General features: G+C 46.2%; 1 protein-coding gene across 1 annotated transcript; it reads right to left on the bottom strand.

Annotated features, from left to right (window-relative positions):
* Positions 1 to 1686: 1686 nt before the first annotated feature.
* Positions 1687 to 23483, bottom strand: LOC119403553 (uncharacterized). The gene is made up of 2 exons (XM_037670482.2): positions 23162 to 23483; positions 1687 to 2835 (listed from the first exon to the last, which is right to left on the bottom strand). Exons 1-2 carry the CDS (start codon positions 23474 to 23476, stop codon positions 1687 to 1689), a joined length of 1464 nt encoding a protein of 487 aa, XP_037526410.2. The 5' UTR covers positions 23477 to 23483.
* Between the last annotated feature and the right edge of the window lie 248 nt (positions 23484 to 23731).

The raw sequence follows: 23731 nt of genomic DNA, 5'->3' as shown, positions 1-23731 counted from the left end.
CAAATGCCTTTGAAAAGTCTAGTAAAATTATGTCTATTTGTGTCTAGTCGTTTATTCCTTTAGCGAGATCATGCAGGATTTCTACAAGTTGGGTAACGGTAGAGAGACCAGCCCTAAAGCCATGTTGATGCCGATGGAGAACATTATTTTCCTCAACGAACTGGGTAATAGATTTTAGTATAATATGCTCTAAAATTTTGCAGCAAGTACACGCGAGAGAAATAGGCCTATAATTGGACGGAGAAGAAGTATCGCCAGATTTGTAAACAGGCACTATTTTTGGAATTTTCCATTTGGCTAGCAGGCATTGTTCTGAAACTGACTTGTTATAAAGAAGACATAAGTATTTGCTTACGGGATCGGCGGAGCGTTTTAGGAAGCAGTTCGGGATTCCGTCTGGGCCGGTGGACTTCTTATCGTCTAACTTCAACAGGAGTGAAAGCACGCCTGCTTCGGTTATGACTGGTGCACTTAGCGTCGCGTTTCGCTCTATTTTCTGGCCTGTAGGCATGCGCAATGTCATTATCAGGGGCATATACAGAATGAAAAAAAAACGTTAAACGCTTCTGCTTGTTGCTTTTCTTCCTTGGGTGACAGTGGCTTTGCACTGCTTTCTTTACATCTAATATACCGCCAGAATTTTTGGGGTGAATCCTGGATAAAGTTGCTAAGCGTTGTACTGCAGAAGCGCTGTCTTGCTAACTTTATTTCTTCTTTTAGTAGCCTGTTTAACGAATTTATTTTTTGGTGGAAATCCGAATCCGGACGGACCCTAGTAGATTTCCTCAGTCTTTTCATCCTTCGTTTTATGTGAATTACATCGCGTGTGATCCATGGGTTGTACTTCTTAGTGTTCTTTTGAATTTGTGGGACATATTGCCTCAAGCAGTGCATAACACGTGCTTTGAACAGCAGCCAAATCTCGTCAAAGCCAGCCGAGCCGTCTGAGAGCAGTTCGTGGAAGTTGTAGTACTCATGGGCTAGGTAGGTCATAATGGCATCGTCATCTGCTCTGTTAAATGCGTACACGGACTTTCGAGTACTACGTTGAGCACTTTTTTCTGGAATAGTTAGCGTACATAAAACCATATCATGGTCAGATATTCCTTCAAGGACTTCGACTTTGTATTTCCCTTTCAAAAAGAAATCACTCAAGAAAACGAGGTCTAAGATGGAGCTTGAAGTGCCCTGGGAAACAACTTGGGTAAGGTTGAAAGTGAACAGAAGACTTAGCAATATATTGTTTGTTACACTTGATGGGCACAGAGAGTTCCAATTAATATCGGGGAGATTGAAATCTCCTCCCATTATTATGCTGCTCCCCGCCATGTGGTCTTGCATATAATCTAGAAGCTGATCAAGATAGGACGCTACGGCTTGGGGGGGTCTATATACCGCACCAACACAGACTTTGTTCTGGCCTAGCTGAATCCTACACCAGACCGCCTCTACACATGGAACGCCTGGCATCACTGTGTAACTTATGCCTTGTTTTAGGAGCAAGGCGACACCACCGCCTCAAGCTGTTCTTTTGGGATAATGAGGTAGCCCGGTGGAGCCAGTTTCCAATATCACAATGCAGCCAAGTCTCAGTCACGCAAATAATGTCGGGTTCGAGTGCAATCATGTTTGCTTCAAAGTGTTCGATTTTGTTTATAAGGCTGAGCGCATTAACGTTAAGCACAACTAGCGCCGAGGGCAGTTTCGAGGTCGCCCGGCTTGTTCGTTGTCCTTGCTTCCGTTTTGTGCGACTTCCAATATGTCGTTACTTTGGTCATCCCAGGTGTACAGGCGATTATTAATTTTGACTTTATCGTAAGACAAGAAAACTTTGTCTTTCTGGTCTCGGTGTTCCTTCGTTCTTTCCCAGAGCTTCCTTCTAATTCCTTTGACTACGGGCGAAAAATCCTCGCTAATTGGGTATTCCGTTCCTTTTAGCTTCTTGCAATATCTAAGTATGTTGTCTTTATCCCGATAGTCAAGCAACTTTACGATTACAGGTCTGTTTTTAGGACTGCCAGTGGTCTTCCGTCGCCCAAGACGGTGAATTCTTTCTATGCCAGCCGTTTTTATTCCAATCTTATCTTCAAAAATTCTCTTTTCAACAGCATCAAGCAGATCCTGGTGCGTTTCAGTTTCAAGTTCTTTGACACCATACACAAAAAGGTTAGACCTACGGCCTCGGTTATCTAGGTCGTCGATTTTTTTAGTCAATGATAGAACCATATTTTCAAGTTTATCAATCCTTCCCGCGCATTCCAGAACCTGCTTTTCCATTTTGCCTATTTTTTCTAACTTTTTATCTATAGCTGCAAGCTTTTGGTTGGTCACCATTTTTTCGTTCTTCATCTCCTGGATATCCTTTGCAATTATTTTTAGCTGTTCTTCAAGCACAGTGTCTCGAGGCCCAGGATTAGTGTCGACGTCCCCCGCCAGAAGCAGCAAGAAACGCAAGGAAGACGATAAATCACAGAACCATTCAAGCAAAAGGTGTGGGCACGGCAGCAAGACCAGGCATACATTACAGCTACGAAAGCATTTGCCAAATCGCTTTCTCACCTGGATGGCAAACAAGAAGGGGCTTGAGCGAAGCATTGTGGCATTGCTGCCGCGCCCACTGAAGGATTCCTCGCCAAGACAGTCTCTTAAGTAGCAGGTCCGTGACGTCATGGTCTCGGATGATGTTGCGCTGTTCGCTGGGAATTGGCTGCCAACGCCATCCGGTGCCCGATGATAAGGCCAGGTGTGTCCCGTGTTCGTGTGTTGGTGGCGAAAATCCATTGATAGGTTGCCCAATGTCGGTCCAGCTGAAGAAAGCAGCATGCCAAGCATAACCTGGACGGCAAACAAGAAGGGGTTTGGGCGATGCATATTGGCATTGCTGCCGCGCCCTGTTTATGAGGAGTATTAGGTAAAAAGACGGAGAAATCTGTCTCGAAAACTATTCCCTGCTGTCCGTACAGGGGAAGGGAACGAAACGTCCTTCGCCAACTGTCAAAAATGACCACTCCCATTTAGGGCGCTCCGCTAGCTCAATATAATCCTATGATGTTCATGATGACCCAGCCCGCAACGGTGTATTCACAATACCGTATATATGGCTTAATCCTGAGCTTCCCACTAGTCCACAATGATTACTCGTTCGTGGTAGCACGGCTCTAATACAGTAAAGTGGGACATACCACCGAGCATGGCCCTAGCTTTTGTCCCCGGGCACCTCTTCGTCGCTGCTGGGAACGGCGTCCATTTCTGAGTCTGTTTTGCAAAGTGTCGAAGAAAGAATGATTTGGGACGTCGAGAAGCGCCACGACTCGCAATTACACAATTTCATCTTCGTAAGTTCTGGACACTGTTGACGATGACGACAGTGATGCTGGTGACATGACTGTATCTCTATGCCTAGCAGACAAAATGTGAGCTGGGCCTCGCTTGACTCCTCTCTGTGATCAAGTGATCAGCTGGGGCGCTGTCTGGAGGTGTCCGCGAGATAGCGCTGCCAGCACTACCACTCAAAGGGCTTTGCGCCCGTTTTGTATTGTGCTAGATAGAGGTCCCATTAATGAACAAAACTGATAGTTATTCGTCTCTCAGTTGCATGGGTCGTGAATCGCTACTAGGGGGTCGATAACTACTCGTGCGTATAAAATATATTACTTGCTTCAATCTCATGTCACTGCTTTTTTTAAGTAACTGTCCAGTCGTTACCTTACTGTTATAGTGAGCAATTGTTAAATATATTAGTAAGGCAATAACATGTCCAAAGTGCATAACGAATAAGGGAAACATTATATACATTATCGGGATCACTCGGCCTTTTCTTATCAAGTTTTAACACCAACTTTAAAACACCACTGCGTGAGACATTTAGATCATCATGTGAAGATGCTATGGCGCCTCGGAAAGGAGGAAGTTCGCAGTTATCTTGAGTAAGAAAGGAGTGAAAGTATCAGCTAACGAAGGATGTCTCCATGCTGTTCAAATTTTGAACAGTCAGCTAATTGAACTGCATGGGAAGACCACCGTGATCATTCCTTGCCCTGTTCAAAGGCCGCAATTAAAGAAACAGTGTTGTATACCAGGTGTTTATAGAAATGTGTCTAAAATTCTCAGAAATTAGGAAATGCTATATTAGTTCGATGTCTTCACCATAGCTTTTTCTGCAGCGACAGGCATCTTAAGATGGTTAAACACATTACTTCGGACAGTAGCTAAGAGAGTTAAATTTTCAAGTAGTGGAGTTAGGCGATTATATCAAAGAGGAGAATTGAAGTACTTCATGGGAAGATCCCATTGCAGCTTTCAGATTTCGAAAAAGTGGCCTCTAGTACTTATTCTGGCTTAATGAAATTCAACCAAAGTTGACGGTGAAACCGAAACCGAAGCACCGATGAGCGCAAGAAGCAGACGCCAGAATGACGTCGCTGTTCAAGATAACAATTACAGAGGTGTAGTTCTTCTGCGTTCGTTAACGTATGTGTGGTGTTGCATCGAACGCAACCAGCGCTTCGTGTAACGCGTTCAGAACGCATCGACGTGCTCGCCGCACGACCAAGCGACGCCCGCGTTCCCGGACGGCTGCGGCGTCTGAACTCACCGGTGACTTGCTCCGTCCACCAAGGCTATAAAAGCAGGACAGACAATAAACGAGGGGCTTTTTTGGGTTTGGGGCTTGAACGCTCGTCTCTTGTCTTTTTCTGCGCGTCTGCCCCGACACTGTGGCAGTAACGCGACAGTATGTGCGCTGTGCGTGCTATAATTACAAGCGCAGCCCGCACACCCACACAACGAAGTCAATTGGCGGGTGATATTGGCGGGTGATATAGAATTTGACGACTACCGGTTTGCTTCGGGATCGAACGAGCGCAGCGAGGAAGATCAAGTCAGGACACTGCTTTACACAATGGGAAGGCAAGCGATGACAATATTCCAAACTTTCAACTTGTCGGAAGACGACGCCAAGAAATACGTGGTCGTCAAGGGCAAGTTTGACAAGCACTTCGTTGCTGCTCGCAACATCGTCTACGAAAGCGCTTGCTTTCACCGCAGAAGTCAAAATCCCGGAGAGTCCGTCGACAACTTCGTTACAGTTCTGCACACGCATGCGGACAGGTGCGACTTCGGCATATTCAAAGAGAGAATGATTCGCGACCGCTTTGTCGTTGTCCTCAGGAACACGAAGCTCTCCGAAACGCTGCATGTGGACGCCGATCTCACGCTAGCAAGTGCCGTTGCCAATTGGCCCGTCTCAAGGAAACTGTACACGAGCAACAGCATCAGCTGCGAAACAACGACAGTTCGTCCGCTACTACAATGGAAACCGACGTAGACGCGGTCGAAAAGAAGAGCGCGTCTTCACACCCTCTTCGAAAGGAGCATCAGACGCATCGCGTCGGGGGCGCGGCACCTGAAGGTCAGCGGTGTCCTTTCTGCGGACAGGCGTCGCATTCCAGGCCGATGTGCCCGGCGAAGGCAGCCAGATGTTACCACTGCAGCGTGAAGGGAAACTTCAGCGCGGTCTGTCGCAAGAAGGGCTTGACAACGAGCAAGGTAGGACTGTCTTCCCTTCAGAAAGACAATGCATTGTACTTTCTCGGTACTGTTGATAATTGCGCCGCGAGTGCCAAGTTTCTTGAGGTATGTATTAACGGAACGGCAGCTTCCGCGAAGGTAGACATGGGCGCTGAGGTATCAGTAGTTCCTCCAACATTCCCTGGCATCCCATCAAAGTTAGAGAGAACTGGTATAGTTCTAACGGGACCGAGCGGTAATCGACTAAAGGTTTTGGGAAAATTCACTGCGGTTATTAGTTGGAAGCAGGCAGCTATCAAACAGACAGTATTTGTCGTTGCTTCGTTACGATCCGTTCTCCTCGGTATAGAGGCCTCAGAACGGCTAGGGGTTGTTAAATTTGTTGACGGCGTAACGTCTTCAGGATCGTGGGAGCATCAGTACCCTCAGCTGTTTCAGGGATTAGGTACGCTATCGGGAGAGTATACGATCTGCTTGAAGCCGAACTCTGTGCCCTATGCAGTTCACGTGGCGCGCCGCGTTCCTCTTCCCATGACAGATGCTGTAAAGCACGCGTTGGACGACATGGAAAGACAGGGCGTAATAAGGAATGTAGAGGGGCCTTCCGTGTGGTGCGCTGGAATGGTTCCTGTGTGGAAACCATCAGGAGCAATACGAATTTGTGTGGATTTAACGCGCCTAAACAAAAATATACATGAGAACGTTATGTCCTGCCCACCGTGGATGAGACGCTAAAGTTATTGGGTGGAGCAACAGTGTTTTCAAACTTACACGCGAATTCTGCTTTTTACCAGATTAAGCTGTCAAGAGAGAGTCAGCTCTTGACCACTTTTATAACGCCGTACGGAAGGTACTGCTTTCAAAGGCTGCCCTTTGGTATCACATCGGCGCCAGAGTACTTTCAGAAGAGGATGTCAGAAATCGTGACTGGCACGCCAGGCGTTGTCAATTTGATCGATGATATATTAATTTTTGGCAGCACGAAGGCAGAGCATGATCAGCGTCTCGAGAAAACATTGGAAAAGCTGGAAATAGAAGGCATAACGCTTAACAAAGCGAAGTGTTGCTTCGGCGTCGCAGAAGTGGCTTTTCTAGGATGCCTTATCAATAAAGAAGGCATCAAAGCGGACCCGAAAAAGTGGATGCTCTTAGAAATTTAGATCCACCTCGTGACGTAAGGGGTGTGCGTAGACTTCATGGAATGGCTAATCACCTCGCCAGGTTTATTCCAAATTTGTCACAGATAAGAGCACTACTGCGTGAACTTTTGCAAAAGGGTCGCGAGTGGACATGGGGTAAACCTCAGAAGATTGCTCTGAGTAGAATCAAAGAACAGATATGTTCTGATCGTTGCATGGCAAAGTATGACCCAAAGCATCCGTGAATAGTTTCCACTGATGCCTCTTCATTCGGGCTCGGCGCAGTATTATTCCAAGAGCAAGATGATGGAGAACGCCGTCCAGTAGCGTTTGCCTCCAGGTCATTATCGCCAACGGATTCTCGGTACGCACAGATCGAGAAGGAAGCTTTAGCCTTAACATTGGCTGCGGAGAGGTTTGAAGGGTACATCAGAGGACTCGACGTAAAGTTCGAGACTGACCACAAACCACTCGTAACGCTGCTGGGCAAAGCGCCGCTCGATTGTCTCCCTCCGCGAATTCAGCGCTTCAGAATGAGGCTAAAGCGCTTCCCCTTCAAGATGGAGTACGTGCCCGGGAAGAATCTGGTCTTAGCAGATACTTTGTCAAGGGCTCCGCTCCAATCTAGTCAGAAAGATCCCCAAGCTCTGTCTGTATCTGAGATTGAGCGCTTTGCACAAGGTTGCATTGATACCGTGGCTGAAGTTAGCGGCTTTGAGAAAGTTAAGCAGGGTCAGGCAAAAGATTCCGTGTGCCAAACCTTGGTTCGTTTCTGTCGAAACGGGTGGCCACGATATCGTTCGCTTCAAGTCTGCATGCAACCATACTGGCAATCCAGGGCGGCAATCTCAGTTTGTAATGGAGTTTTGATGAAAGGCATGCGCCTCGTCATATCGCATCGTCAAAGTGCCGAAGTCTTGAGTCACCTACATGATGGTCACCAGGGCATCATTAAATGTCGGGCACGTGCGCGCGAGTCGGTATGGTGGCCGGGACTGAGCTCAGAACTAGCGAAGCTAGTAAGCAACTACCGAGAGTGCTGTATGTCGCGCGAACAGGCTGCGCAACCAATGATTCCGTCCGATACCCCGATGCTGCCTTCGCAGAAAGTTGGCATTGATCTTTGTCAAATCAAGGGTGCGGATTATCTAGTTGCTGTCGATTACCTGTCTCAATATCCAGAAGTGGCCCGTCTGGCATCAACTGCTAGCGATCACGTCGTAAACCATCTTAAAAGCATCTTTGCACGGCATGGTGTTCCTGAAATGGTGTTCTCAGACAATGGAACACAATTTAGCTCATCAGCTCTCCACTCCTTCTCTCAAGAATACGGGTTCCGGCATGTCACATCTAGCCCGAGGTATCCACAGGCCAACGGAGAGGTGCAGAGGATGGTCAAGATGATAAAAGGTCTCACTCAGAAATCCCGTTACCCATACCTCGCCTTACTAGGGTACAGGGATACCCCTGGACCTTTGGGGAAAACCGCGGCTGAGCTCTTGATGGGCAGGCGACTGCGTACTACGATTCCCCTGCACTCCAAAAAGCTTTCGCCCAAGGCCATCAACATGAAAAGAGTACGCGACAAAGATCGTGCGGTGAGGGAGATGCAGAGGAGGAATTTAAATCGCCGGCATGCTGCCCGCAATATTCCACCCCTGCTTCCCGGAACCAGTGTGTGGGTCAACGACTGTAAAGCTGCAAGCGTAGTCATACGGAACGCCGGGAGACCAAGGTCATACCATAGTCCTTGAGGGACTATGTTCATACGTTGTCAGGATGGACTCTGGGGCCCAAATCGAGAGAAATCGGAGGGCTCTCGTGCGGCTCGAGCCGAAGGCTGATTATGAGGCGGGAAGTTATGACTTCCCACAGGGTGTAAGCTCGCCAAGCACAGCCAAAGATTTGCTCCATCCGCCAAGTGAGGAGAGTGCCGAGCCAAATGTCACCGATGACAGTCAAACTGGTCCGTTGCCATCGGAAGAACCAAGAGATTACGTGACACGCTCGGGAAGGAGAGTGATTGCACCGAAACGTTACCGTTACTAGGAGTAAAAATTTTTGGTGTCGCTATTCGTGTGTGGTTCTAGCGTATCCAGTGCCTGAAGTGCTGTATTGTGTTTTCAGTGTGGCTCTTTTGCACTTGTGCAGTGATACAGTGCAGTGACTCAAAAAAAGAAAAAAAAAAGATGATGTGGTGTTGCATCGAACGCGACCAGCGCTTCGAGGAACGCGTTCAGAACGCATCGACGTGCTCGCCACACGACCAAGCGACGCCCGCGTTCCTGGACGGCTGCGGCGTCTGAACTCACCGGTGACTGCTCCGCCCACTGAGGCTATAAAAGCAGGACAGACAATAAACGAGGGGCTTTTGTGGGTTTGGGGCCTGAACCTTCGTCTCTGGTCTTTTTCTGCGCGTCTGCCCCGACACTGTGGCAGTAACGCGACAGTATGTGCGCTGTGTGTGCTATAATTACAAGCGCAGCCCGCACACCCACACAACGAAGTCAGTTGGCGGGTGGTATAACGACGCTCACTCATTCAGGACGCATCAGAAGGATATGGCAGTTGCGCTCTTCCACGTTTTGGTTTCGGTTTCGTCGCTGAGTTTGCTTGAAATTCATTGCTTCGCAAATATTACTAGAGGCCACTTTTTCGAAATCTATAAGCTGCAACGGATTCTTCGCATGAAGGACTTCAATTTTCCTATTTCACATACCCGTGTAACTCCACTAATAAAAAGTTATATATTAACTATTTCAATTACAGTCTCAAATCTTGTCTTCAGCCAGCTGAAGATGTCTGTGGCTACAGAAGAAGTAATTGTGAAAGCTTCGAGTGAATCTTAAAATTTCCTTGTATTTTCCTCTTTTTCGTCTTTGCATATTCACTTGCAGAGCATCGAAAGGATGCCTGTTCCTTTTTTTAAGTGGGGGAGTAATGCCACCTGCCCAACATGACAGGTACGGCGAGCGCGAGCCAACGATCCACAAGAATGGAAGAAGATGTTCTGGGACAGTGCGCGCTCTCGCTCTGGGTTGTTCTTGTTGTTGTGTTGGCAGCCATCTTCCCAGTCTTGTGTGCGTCTCTGCCGGTGCGGTATTTCCAAGTTCAAGTCCTTCTGTAGCACGTGACAATATGAAGTTCTGTGTAGTAGTTTTTTATGTTCTTTTACATGTTGTGCCAGTCGGACTTTATGTCTCATGCCACGAGGTGAGAGACTGTTTATCACGTTCATATCAACGTTTAATTACCGTAACTGTCGTACGCTGTGTATTTCTCTTGCGTTCCTTTTCTTGTAGTCACAACTTAGATTTAAATGAGGATGTCACGGTCGTATTTCTTTGCTTGTCGCCTAGTTTATTTCTCTCAGTCATCTGTTACAAGGCACTGCACCAAAACGCACGTGTCAAGATCGCTTTGCTTGACGCTGTGCAATGTCATATAACTACACGCTTGTTTTTCTTTTTGCCCAGGCTCCATGGTATGTTCTCCGTACAATAAGTTCCCAAATGGCAAAAGCACCTTGGCTGTGTTGAGACGTGACCGACGTTGGGAGTGTGGCCAGGCTTCCACTGGGCTACTATTCCAGTTGTGCGGTAGTCCAACCCACCAGAGATCATGTTCTCTACGAGGAGGTAATGAAGAATATGTTCGTATTCAATCAAGTTACAACCACCGCAGCTTGGGCACTCCCAGTCATTGCTCTGTCGTCTGAAGCTGGCAATGAAACCACCCACTACTTTGGCGTAGCGGCCTACGTAGTGAAGACGTACCTGGCAAGGTCAACTTCCTGGGACGCATTTTCAGCGGTGACTGACAACGAGGTGAGGTACCTAAATAATTGTATTACTTGCCACGACTGAACGGGTGACCGTTCACAAATATGTTGTGATTGTGCTTTGAAAGCTTTACAATATTAATACAGCGTTCAACTCCACAGCGCACCACTATTGCCTTAACTATGGATATAACTTCATGGTGTCGTAGAAAAAAGTGATTATGACGATTATTACAGTACTGTATGATTCGCCCAATATAGGTAATAAAGGCAGGTGTCGCGCATCGTGGAAATCGATGTTACGCATAGCAGGCATCAATTCAGCATCAAATAACTATTTCTGTGCTCTTAAAGGAGTCTATCATTTCGTCTAGATTGAATATAGTTACAGGACGCATCGAAATCTAGAAGAGAGAAGAGATTCCCTACATTCAACGGATATTGCATGCACTAAAATTGATAGCAGATATGGAAATAAGCCCGGGAACGTATGACTTAAAATGCAGAGAAAGAAACGCAGGTGCGATAGACAAGGTAGAGCAGCAGTAGGGTACAAATATGTGTTTGTTGGTGTACCGGGCTGTTTCTGCTTTTTTGTTATGCTTTCTTTAGTCGTGATGGAGTATAAATATGCAGACTGGTGGAATAAAGCACATTTGGTTGGTAGTCAGCGCCGTGTTTGTGCCCTTTCCTTGTCCCGTCTCGTAGAGCTGTTTTCTACTTGAAGCTAGAGCAATATATGTTTCATACAATCACCAAGAAACTTGTACAGTATCGTAGAGGTATAATCCACGAAGTTCATTGTAAAGAAGGTCGCTTCTGCACTTATAGGCATTGAGCGTACACGGCTGTAAAAAATATTTTAAAACTCCCATGCATTTTGGGATTTTACCTTATGCGAATCAGTCTAGTAACTGCATATACCGCACTTTGAGTCAGTTCTTACGAGTTGAATCAACGTATATCTGTAATCTGAGCAACTGCACTACCGTCTAAATAGCACCTGATTAGCTAATGTAACGCCGACTAGAGATGTGCACGGGCCGCCCAGGCCGGCCCGGCGTGTCATACCCAAGGCCCGGCCCGGTCCGGCCACTGTGGCGTACCACTGTGGCGTCCACTGTGGCGTATCACTGTGACAGTTCACAGTGGCGTACCATGACCACGATATGACCATGAGGCACGTGCATCATGTTCATATCGTGGTCACTGTACGTGACACCACAAAAATTATTAATACATTGCACATGACTCGAGATAAGTGCCCTCCTCCCCCCATTTTCTTTTATTTTCAATATGTATACGCTGAAAAACAAAACATTTACGAAACGTTTGCCAGTTTTTTTTACTTCTAGTACATATCTGTGCTGTTCCCTCAGCCCTTAGTGTTAGAAGCCGTGAACTTCAGTTATTAACCCACATATTCTCAAACTAAAAAAATGACAAATCAAATATTTTTTTCACGAACAGTGTTCTTCTACCCTCAAAAGAAAGCGCGCAAATGAACAAGGACGGCCCGCCCGATGACTTATGCCTGCCAGCCCGATCCCGGCCCAGGCCCGACTATACTTACGCCGGGCTGCCCGAGTAACACCTACGGGCCGTGCCGGACCCGGGCCTTCGGGCGGGACCAGGCCCGTGCACACCTCTAATGCCGACACTCACGTTACAGCACAGATGTCAATATTATCGAAACTAAGTACGAGCAGCGTATAGCTTGTTAAGTCATAGGGGTAAATATATAAGCTTCTTTGTGCTACCCTAAAATCACTACGTATGAGAAACTGCATGTCTTTCTCTTTAATCTACGCAGGTTGTCTCATTAAGTTTCGCGAAGTGTGTAATAAAGTCTATATTCACTTGATATCTTGATTATCGCGCTACAAAAGACGAATACATGACAGGCGACAGGACAAGAGCTCTCCTGTGTTGTTATCAGCCGCGAGAGCGAGCGGAGTCTCCGTATGGCGGCTACTGGCCGACCCGCGCCTAGTGTGGATGGCTCCCTGCGTCGTTTGCTAGCCACATCGTGTTTCCATGTGCTCGTACGCCATGCAGGTCCTCAAAGGGCGGTTTGTTCCGTTGTGGTAGTGCAACTTTAGCTGCTCGTATTTATGCCTAACATGGTGTACAGAAGCATTTGGTCTTGCTAGGCAGAATATGAACTGTAATAAGATCAGGGAATGCATTTGTCCAGAATGCTGTGCGTGCTAGTTGTACCCTCCATTAGCGAGAATCATTTCAGTCAGGGTGCCGCTTCGTGGTTCAAGCACATCGCAAAGCGCACATGGCGATTTGTCCTAAACATGGCGTTGTCCTAAACTTGAGGAGTATTAAATACCGTGCGAATACAGCGTTTTAGCGAATCAGTGGTAAAACAAAGTTCGAAGTCATGCGCTTGCGCGTTGTGTTTGGTGTATGACTTCGGTATTGCCGTTTATAGGTTACGCGACGATCTTTACTTACTACGGTACTTGCCTCACTACAGAGAAATATTTCTGTGAAGTCTGACACTTTGGTACCTAATTATTCTTCGAAAATGACAAAAGATGGAATGATACGGAAAGAGTGAAATTGAGTTGCCTTGCGCAATTTTTCCTTGAGGCGAAATTGACACAAAAGCTCTTGTTCTTTTACATTTAGGTACGCGTTAAAGAAGCCGGATAGTCAAAATTATTGCAGACGGCGTGACTTATATTTAAATCGTAGTTATTTCACGCAAAACGTCATCTTTTTTTTTAACTTATCTTAAGCATTTGTGCGAGAGTTTGACGGAAGGCACCGGACATAATTGGCTTAGAAAAACATGATTTTGTCCTATAAAATAACCGGATCTTTGTTGGAATACTGTGGTGCGAGTAATAAATCGAAGTAAGGTCTGTGATGGGCTGTTACCGCTGTATGCTGCTGCTTGAATGAAAACAAGCGCGGACGTGTTAAACGTCTCCGTAGCGGAAATTGCTGTCAGCCACGTAGCTATCCTGACTAAACGTGTCAGGTGTCGTACATTTCAAGGAGAACTCAATAAGGAACAAATGCGGATGAATATTTGAGCATGCAGTGCACAAAGTGCTATTTGAACTGATCGCGCAAGAATACGGGCTTCCTTTTTGTTAAGGGGGTATCTAGATGGGTATCCATTGGGCGGAACACCAGCTAAACTCATACAAAAAAATAAATAAATGTCATTTACCGTGAAAACGCACGCTCTCCCCGCGGGCGAGAATCCCTTTTATCGGCAGATTGCGCGCTTTTCTCACAAGTAATAGTAATTAATATTTAGTGGCCTTCATGCATATCTTCGGCAATTGACAAGGTGAAGAGTAATCAATACGCTTCAATCAACGTGTTTTCTTCGCTAACATTCGGCTCGAATCGCTCTCAACGTAGGGATAGATGCACTCCACTGCGGCGCCTCTCATAGATTGAATTGATTTGGGTTGTTAAGTCCCACACACTACCCAACGGAAGATGGTGTCATTGCACTGTCGCGACTGCAAGTGCACAACGAAATTTCATGAATGCGCAGCTGCAAGGATTAAGTCACCAGTAAATTAAAACGAACGTACAGCTTAAGCTTGAAATGCCGTCTACGCGTGCAATACGATTAAAGCCTGTCGCTTCACCTAAAATTGTTCGCTTCGTTGATGCTTTTCACAACATTCATTTCTCTACTGTATTATTGCAGCTCAATGGTTTTCTTCCTTCGATAAAACGGTGGTTTCATTTAACAGAACAAAGTATAGTGGTAAACAAAACAAGTGGTGTTTCACGCTATGCGAGAATGAATACTTATCTGTTCTAAGGGTAGAAGCTGGCAATAGACATCACTGTACACATAAATGTTCTTGAAGTGGTCTCGTAAGGTGACAGTAAAGCCATTCTACCAACCAATAAAGTTATACAAATGTACAATTTCATAAATTTGTTGGAAGCTGAAAGTAGTAACAACCTCATGCAACTATCATACTTTTTGTCTGTGCAGGAGGGACTGTCAAGAAACCTTCTCATTGTGCTCCATGACGCCAATACGCCCCTGACAATAGGGGCCTGCGTGATCTTTTTTCTACACGTCCTTACCAAGGAGAGTCTGGGTAAGCTACGTCTTACACCACTGCTTAACATTCCACTAACTTGAAGCGGTCACATTCAGTTGCGTGGCGCTCAATATTCGACTAAGTTTTCCCTAGGCTAGGAATAACGCTGTGCTTCTTGGCGTACTCATTTTTACCATCCCACACCGGTACGACGGTAGTCATAAAAACCACCTTACTTGCGCGACAGTGTTAAGCAAGATACCCTGTAACGGCATGAATGAATAATTGCACTTTTCCCGCACACGCATGCTCGAACATATTCCATTTGATCATTGCGATTACCCCTGGTCAAAACTCTGTTGTGATGCACAGTCAGAAGAAGATAAATTATGCTAGATATTATGCACTCATGCAGCCAGCATGTTCCAGTAGAGTGCCAGGAAATATCGCTCATAAATAGTGAACGCAGAGCTGAGCAAAAGATGTGGGATAACTTTCGATTCAGTGAAAGCGAGGGAACGAGACATCTATTGCTCTGTGCGCAATAAACGCTTATGCGCACTTTGTCACCACTGATCTGTCTGTGATTATCAAGCCTCAGAATGCACTGCATATCACTCGCAAAATAGGGCACGCGCACCGCAAATGTGCCTAGCTGCATTGTAAGCTTGTGAGACTGGCTTGAGTGGTTGCGGTACTGCTGGTGAAAATAGCGCTCTTTGCTGCAACATAAGTGTGCAAAACTCAACGAGAAGCACAGGCGGGCGCAGGTTTCTTCATAAAGGGGGGGGAGGGGGAGGGGGGCAAGTGTCACGGCAGCGTTTCCCCCGCCCCCCCCTCCATGGTTCGTGAAGTCTGAAAGAAAACGAGCCTAGCAATAGGTGTAAAAATGAGATTAATGCGTTTTCATGGTTGTCGCATAGGCATCTTAGTGGCCCCCAGCTTTCTGGGGTAAAGGTGGGAATTACACTGTTCTCTGAACGCACCAGCAGGGGTCCTTGATCGTGATTATCGTCAACAAACCCACATAATCATGACTCTCCGCATTGAAAAATGACGTGAAAGGTCCTTCTGAGTAAAGGAATGGGGCAGAATTGGCGCCGCGCCCTCCTTTAAATGATTAAAGGAAGCGGTTCTCGAACCGGGTCTCGAGCCGGTTCAATGCTGCAAAGGTGCTTGAAAGCAGTCGTAGATTTCAAAAGTGTAGAGATGAATACACACATTGAAAAACTGATTTAATTTTTGTGATTTCCTAAAACTGCACTCAGACTAACCTGTATGACTTCTGTAAGAAAATCCGTAAGCGTAGAGTTTCTTACCGTAGGAAAATGTATTGTAGTGGCATTCCCTGCAACATTGTTCTTGGGCGGAATTCACATTCTGCCAGCATGGGTATGGAGGTCAGTGTTTTAGATATTCGCCTTCAGCGCGTCAGGGCCTCGGTCAACTACTTCTTTGTAGCTACAATCGGCTAAGAGGGACAGCCGCAACAACACTTTTCTCGTTGAGTCAGCGCAGGAATGCTTAGGCATTTAAAAGGTGCTTGGTTTTTCTCTTATTTGTGCAGGGCCACTCGTGGCAGTAACAGAGTGGGTTGTCTTCTTCATTGACCTACTCTTCTCGCTGGCGTCTCTCATAATCACGTCGTGGTTTTGGGACGTTAAACCACAGATATTATTATTATTATTACTCTTCTCGCTGACTGCAGCTGTGATTGTTTGGTAGACGCTGTGCGAACTGCCGTGAGGTGCGCGTGTGTGCGCGGCGTGCGGTCCGCCGAGGCCAAGGTTAGCGGGACCGACACGGAAATGTTCGTGGAAGTTGATTTCTTACGTATTGTCGTTTTCTTACCCTAGCAGTTCTTAAGCTTTATTAATAAATGATCGATTTACGTCGACGAGCGGCCCAAGTTTCATTGGAGTGGACGGGGAACCCCACAAGATGTAGTAATAAACCAGTTTGAGAGTGAGCGCTCGTGTTCTGTGGTTTCTTCCTTCGTTCGTTGTGTGTTGCCGCGCTCCCAGTAAGCCGACGTGACTTTAGGGACTCATTACGGAAAGGCACCGATCCGCGCGTAGTAGGTTATTGCTGGGGATCCTCCCTTGTTTATTACGCTCGAGATGCTTACGTACATTGATCTGAATAAATTAGTGCGCTGGGATTCTGCAATAACAAAATTGATTTTCTAATTGTATATGAAGATTATTTCACAACAGCGTTCTTGTCATATAAATGTCCCGACAGCAGCAAACGTTGGTCTGGAGAGCGGTTGCATTTTGACGCGACCGCGTTAAAAGCTCGTTTCGCTGAAATTCCGGTGTCGGCGACGTCGGCGTCTTTGGTTCTCAGCAAAAAAGCGGCGTTGGCTGTGAGTGAAAATTCGAGGTAGTTGCAATAAGGATAGCAGCTCGAGGGCGTTTGCGGTTTGGCCTACCTTGCGGCAGTCTCCACCGAAGAGCGAAGGCACGCTAGCGATAAGGAAGGCGATAATGTGCGTGCGTACTTGTGTGTATGCGCGCGTCTGTGTATTGCGAGTGTGTGTGACCGCGCGTGTGCGTGTGCGTGTGTGTGCAGTGTACTTGCGTGTGTGACTGCATGTGTGCGTGCGCCTGTATAAGGGCATGCGCGTGCGCGTGTGTGTTTGCATTTGTGTGCGTCTGCGTGCATGTGTGTGTGTATTCCGTGTGTGTGTGCGTGCGTGTGAGCGTGTGCGTGAGCGCATGCATGCGTGTGTGTGAGGGCATGTACGTGCGTATCTGCGTATGTGTGTGCATTCGTGTGCGTCGCGCCTGTGTGTATGTGCATTTGTGTGCGTGCGTGTTTGTGTGTGTGTGTGTGCGCGTGTTTGTGTATGTGTGTGTGTGCGCACGTGTGTGTGTGTGTAAGTGTCTGCGTGCGGATATCGCTGTTGCGCTTTAGTTGCTTAGGAAATTGAACAAAAAAAAACTTCGTCAGACAAGTTTCAACCAGTGTATCACAAAACTTACACGCGTTCACTTGACACGCGACCTCTGCCAGTCTTGCGGTTAGCGTCTTTCATTTGCTCCATTTCAGCCTCTGGCAATGTAGGCTGCATGATATGATGTGAAGAATGCCGCCTACGCGGCACGCCTATTAAGGCTTTCGCCTTAATAGGCGTGTCGTGTTTATAAACCCAATAGGCGTGCTGCGTTAATAAACAACACGTTTATTAAGGCTTTCGCCTTAATAAACGGTGTTGTGTCGGAAGCACCCCCCAAGTAAAAAAAAGAAATGAGCTCGGCGGAAAGCGAGTGAATGCGATCCAGTTGCTAAGAATCCATGGTTAAAAACAGCGCGAAGAACACGCGGACAAGAAAGCGCCAGTCCTGTGTTCTTTCTTGTCCGCGTCTTCTTCGCACTGTTTTTAAACATCGGCGGAAAAGCGGGCTGACGCCCATGGCCAGGTAACGAAGGCGATGGCCCGATCGCGGCCACTGGGATGGGGCCGGGCTTAGTTTTTGTAAGTGGCCAACCAGTTTGCCGACCACCGGCACGCGGCCGGCAATCGGCGTCGGGCCAACGTAATGGCTGCCGGCGACTTTATTGTGGCTGCGCTTGGCCCACGCATGGGCCAGTGACCTTTCGCCCAACGGTAAGTGCATGGCTTATTCACGGCCAACGTTCGTTTTACAGTCACCGGCCGTTTTTGGCGCCGCAGTTGTCCGCCACCGCCGGTGTACGTAACCAGTATCGCTGGAAATAAGAAAAAAAAAACGAAATAAGAAAAAAATCACAGCATATCCACGGAGTGAATGATGATGAGTGGGCGAAGCTGCGGAGGTTCATCGGTAAACCGTGAATCTTCCGTGAATTCTGCCCAGTACATCATCACCGACGTGAGATCGGGCGCGTTTATACTAAAGGTTCGATGAGTTATGACGACTTGCAGCTCACTTTAATTTTACATGTACGCTGTGAATTTTCATTGTTTAGAAAACCGTTGCTTTAGAAAACACCTTGCGTCTTTCGTTAAGCAGCTGGCGTCTTTTTCGTTTTGCTTTAGAAACATCTGGCGTTCTTTCGTTTTGTTTTTACAAAACATCTGGCGTCTTTCGTTGGTTTATTTCATCAATCAACGGCGTTTTGAACAAAATTTTTATTGTTTAATCACGCACAGGAGAAATCTCACCAGGCACTACCTTGGAGGTAAACAATGGCTGCTAATGGGAATGAGAGACAGAAGTAGTCGGCTTTTAGCTAACACTTACACTTCTACAGAGACAGAAGAATTCGGCTTTTAGTTAACGCGCACGCTGCGAATTTTTTATTGTTCAACAACGCACAGGAGAAATCTCCCACCGGCACCACCTTGGAGGTCAAAGGGTAAGACTTGTTACTCACTACTACGAGCACGACGAGGGACGAACGGGTGCCGCCTTAAGGAGCTTCGCCCCTAAAAAATTCCAGGATGGAACGAGGTTCGAACCTGGGTCCTCTGCGTGTGAGCCCAGTATTCAACCTCTGAGCCATGCCGGTGCTTAAAACTGCTTTGCAAAAAGGTCCTATACAGGCTTCATGTCGGGAAGGAACCACATTAGCATATGCAATATAACGTGGTAGAAGAGTAAAATAAGCACCAAGCGTCGCACAACGCGAATTCTGTAACCAGGCGTCACACAATGCGAATTGCGCAACGAGTAGGTTGTTGAATGCTTCCAACCCATTACAAAGGGTTCTGCCATAATTCTTCGTCGTCATCAGGCACAGCATCAACAAAGTGCGCATAATGCCTTACATGCGTTTAGCAGGCACCACGGCTCTCCGTAGAATGACGAAAAATGACACAGTGCCTGCTGCCCTACTTCTCAAAAATTACAATGATTTATAGCGTAGTGGGTTCCTCGCAAGTGCACTTGTATGTGTTGCCAAGGAAGCCCATAAGCTCATGATCCATTTCCTCGGGGTCTCAGTAAAGTTCTTCGCCCCCCCCCCCCCGTCTCTCTCCCACGTCAGCGTATGTTATACAGCATGACGGGAGAGGGAAATAGCGACGGGGCGTCACCCTATGCAAATTACATAACTGGTGGGCCGTTTAAAGCTTCCAACCCATTACAAAGGGCTGAGCCATAATTCTTCATCGTCATCAGTCGTCGCGTCAACAAAGTGCACATAATGCCTTACAGACGTGTAGCTGGTGCATCGTTTCTCCGCAGAATGACGAATAATGGCTTAGTAGGTGCTTCCCAACTTCACAAAAATTGTGATTTATGCCGTAGTGGGTACCTTTCTAGTGTACTTGTATTGTAGCCCCAAGAGAGCTTACAACGGACTCTAGAAACGCCGCTCTTCCAGCTTTCGCTGTGACTGTGCTGCGGTTTCAGCGCAGGCCTGGCGATTTTTTTTTCAGTATTATATCTAGGCTATGATTTATACTCACGTTAACTGAATCGGCTTCTTCAACTGGCTTAACATAATTAGTGAATAATACATATTTAGGATTAGTCGCTAGTTGAGAGTCATTTATTTTTAAAAAGTCGTGTTATCTATTTAGATAGCTTCAGCACATGTTGAATAGGTGGCATGAATTGCCGTCAGCATGCACGAACTATTTGACGGTAACTACTTAACCACAGAAAGAGTTCCGAGACGTGCGAAGTCAATGTCAGCCAAATGAGCCATAATTTCTTTCCTTTAGTATTGCATGTGTTCCCAGTGAAGCTAGAACTACATGGCGCCAATGCATCTCCGCCGCACACTTGAACGCATCTCAAAACTGCAGTTTATAAAATTGATTACAACTAAATGCCATATGTCGGTCGAGGGGTTCTCACGACCATTTAAGATGTCACCTGAAGTCAATAATTAAAAAGGTTTTAGTGCAATTATGTGAATTACCTATTGCTACAGTTTTATTTTTATGAGATCGTAATTTCAACGTGTTATAGATCAATAATAAGGCAGCACAAAGAGACTATACATTGGTACCTATGCACAAAAATTATATGAGAAAAAAATTGGCAGATACCACGCGTTGTGGGAATCGGTTTTATGCGGAGTACTTCTATGCCGTATTTTATGGCTTTGAGCCAAGCATTACGAGGTGGAGCGAGGTGTTTTTGTAAGTGTAGTAGCTGTATGCAAATCGTGTGCTGACCACGCACGTCGTCAACACTGACGTTTAAAGGGTAACTTATGGTGCGACGTAACGTCAGCCCTCAGGTTAGAGTACAAACGTCGGTGTTATCGAAACTAAGTGCACTTTATGGTGCAATCATGTAAATATTATACGTAACTTTCGTTAAGGAAGGTCACTACCTTTAAAAACAAGCGTTTTTTGAAAAAAAACGATCTTTTTGACTTCCACCTTTTCAAGCTGCTTGTCTATTCAAGAGGATCTAGCAAAAAGAATTATGTAGTTATCATGAGCCGTTCGAAAGTTATGACGATTTTTCCAACACCTCTAAGACGAATTCGAAACCGAAACTTAATGTTTCCGATTCCACAACACCTGCCATGTGGTCATAAATGTTTTTTCTTTTATATATTACATAGTTCTAAGTGGCTAAGTACATTTTAAAGCTTGTGGGACACGATGTTTTCGATTTATTTGAAAATTTCCGCTACACGGCTGCGGCACTCTGTTGTGTAAGTTGTGCGGGTTTTCGCTCGGCTGTCTGTGCTTTTTCGTACACCAATTCGAGCTCTTTGATTTAATTGTGGCCTTTCAAGAAGAAAGTTATAGTACACCATGAAATATGGCAAAGTATAGGACGAAAAAGAAGCATCAACGCAAGTTTTGGAATCAGTATACCAAGCGTGGACCCGCTGTGTCGCACATAGATGAGAGTCAGCTGGAGAAGATAAATGAGCTAGAAAAAATATATGTTCTTCAGCTCGCTCAAAAGGAGAATGGGTCTCTCCAGAGGAGGTCCCATGCTATGATCCTGGAGAATTTCAGACATATTGAATGTTTCTTTATTATATGTACATTCGACTGTACTCTTTAAAGGCATTTTTCTCAAAACATGATGTTATGCATCCTACACTTACGCGAACACTGATAACTTTCCTTCTGATAAAGATTTTTCAACAATTTTGCGTACTATTTCTTTATAAGTTGAGTTGTGCATTCAAGCGGAATTATTGAAAATGCGCTGAAACATTTTGTACTATGGCCAATTGTGTGCCAATCAAACCAGTCAAATATAATATTTTTCATTCTTTATACTATAACGCGCGTTAGATTAGAGATGGGGTGCTTGTGGAGGTTCGATGCACAGAATAGTGTCCTCACAAAAGAAATCACTCAAGAAAACGAGGTCTAAGATGGAGCTTGAAGTGCCCTGGGAAACAACTTGGGTAAGGTTGAAAGTGAACAGAAGACTTAGCAATATATTGTTTGTTACACTTGATGGGCACAGAGAGTTCCAATTAATATCGGGGAGATTGAAATCTCCTCCCATTATTATGCTGCTCCCCGCCATGCCGTCTTGCATATAATCTAGAAGCTGATCAAGATAGGACGCTACGGCTTGGGGGGGTCTATATACCGCACCAACACAGACTTTGTTCTGGCCTAGCTGAATCCTACACCAGACCGCCTCTACACATGGAACGCCTGGCATCACTGTGTAACTTATGCCTTGTTTTAGGAGCAAGGCGACACCACCGCCTCAAGCTGTTCTTTCTTTTGGGATAATGAGGTAGCCCGGTGGAGCCAGTTTCCAATATCACAATGCAGCCAAGTCTCAGTCACGCAAATAATGTCGGGTTCGAGTGCAATCAGGTTTGCTTCAAGTGTTCGATTTTGTTTATAAGGCTGAGCGCATTAACGTCAAGCACAACTAGCGCCGAGGGCGGTTTCGAGGTCGCCCGGCTTGTTCGTTGTCCTTGCTTCCGTTTTTTGCGACTTCCACTATGTCGTTACTTTGGTCATCCCAGGTGTACAGGCGATTATTAATTGTGACTTTATCGTAAGACAAGAAAACTTTGTCTTTCTGGTCTCGGTGTTCCTTTGTTCTTTCCCAGAGCTTTCTTATAATTTCTCTGACTACGGGCGAACAATCGTCGCTAATTGAGCATTCCGTTCCTTTTAGCTTCTTGCAATTCTAAATATGTTGTCTTTATCCCGATAGTCAAGCAACTTAACATTACAGGTCTCTTTTAGGACTGCCAGTGGTCTTGCGTCGCCCAAGACGGTGAATTCTTTCTATGCCAGCCGTTTTTATTCCAATCTTATCGTCAAAAATTCTCTTTTCGACAGCATCAAGCAGATCCTGGTGTTTTTAAGTTTCAAGTTCTTTGACATCATACACAACAAGGTTAGACCTACGGCCTCTGTTATCTAGCTCGTCGATTTTTTTAGTCAAATATAGAACCATATTTTCAGGTTTATCAATCCTGGCCACGCATTCCACAACCTGCTTTTCCATTTTGCCTATTTTTTCTAACTTTTTATCTATAGCTGCAAGCTTTTGGTTGGTCACCATTTTTTCGTTCTTTATCTCCTGGATATCCTTTGCAATTATTTTGACCTGTTCTTCAAGCACAGTGTCTCGAGGCCCAGGATTAGTGTCGACGTCCCCCGCCAGAAGCAGCAAGAAACGCAAGGAAGAATATAAATCACAGAACCATTCAAGCAAAAGGTGTGGGCACGGCAGCAAACAGAGGCATACGTTACTGCTGCGAAAGCATTTGCCAAATCGCTTTCTCACCTGGACGACAAACAAGAAGGGGTTTGAGCGAAGCATTTTGGCATTGCTGCCGCGCCCACTGAAGGATCCCTGGCCAAGCCTCTTAAGTAGCAGGTCCGTGATGTCATGGTCTCGGATGATGTTGCGCTGTTCGCTGGGAAGTGGCTGCCAACGCCATCCGATGCCCGATGATAAGGCCAGGATGTCCCGTGTTCGTGGGAATGTGGTGAAAATCCATTGATAGGTTGCCCGATGTCGGTGCAGCTGAAGAAAGCAGCATGCCAAGCATAACCTGGACGGCAAACAAGAAGGGGTTTGAGCGATGCATTTTGGCATTGCTGCCGCGCCCTTTTTATGAGGGGTATTAGGTAAAAAGACGGAGAAATCTGTCTCGAAAACTATTCCCTGCTGTCCGTACAGGGGAAGGGAACGAAACGTCCTTGGCCAACTGTCAAAAATGACCACCCCCATTTTGGGCGCTCCGCTAGCTCAATATAATCCTTTGATGTTCATGATGACCCAGCCCGCAACGGTGTATTCACAATACCGTCTATATGGCTTAATCCTGAGCTTCCCGCTAGTCCACAATGA

Source organism: Rhipicephalus sanguineus, chromosome 8 (genome assembly GCF_013339695.2).
Source record: "Rhipicephalus sanguineus isolate Rsan-2018 chromosome 8, BIME_Rsan_1.4, whole genome shotgun sequence".
Lineage (NCBI taxonomy): Eukaryota > Metazoa > Arthropoda > Arachnida > Ixodida > Ixodidae > Rhipicephalus > Rhipicephalus sanguineus.
This window is presented reverse-complemented; position numbering and strand designations above follow the sequence as displayed.

Coding starts and splice junctions, on each gene's coding strand:
- LOC119403553 (XM_037670482.2), bottom strand. CDS start 23,476: ATGCCAAAATGCATCGCTCAAACCCCTTCTTGTTTGCCGTCCAGGTTA. Junction 2,836..23,161: donor CCTTCTTGTTTGTCGTCCAG/GTGAGAAAGCGA, acceptor TTTGCCGTCCAG/GTTATGCTTGGCATGCTGCT.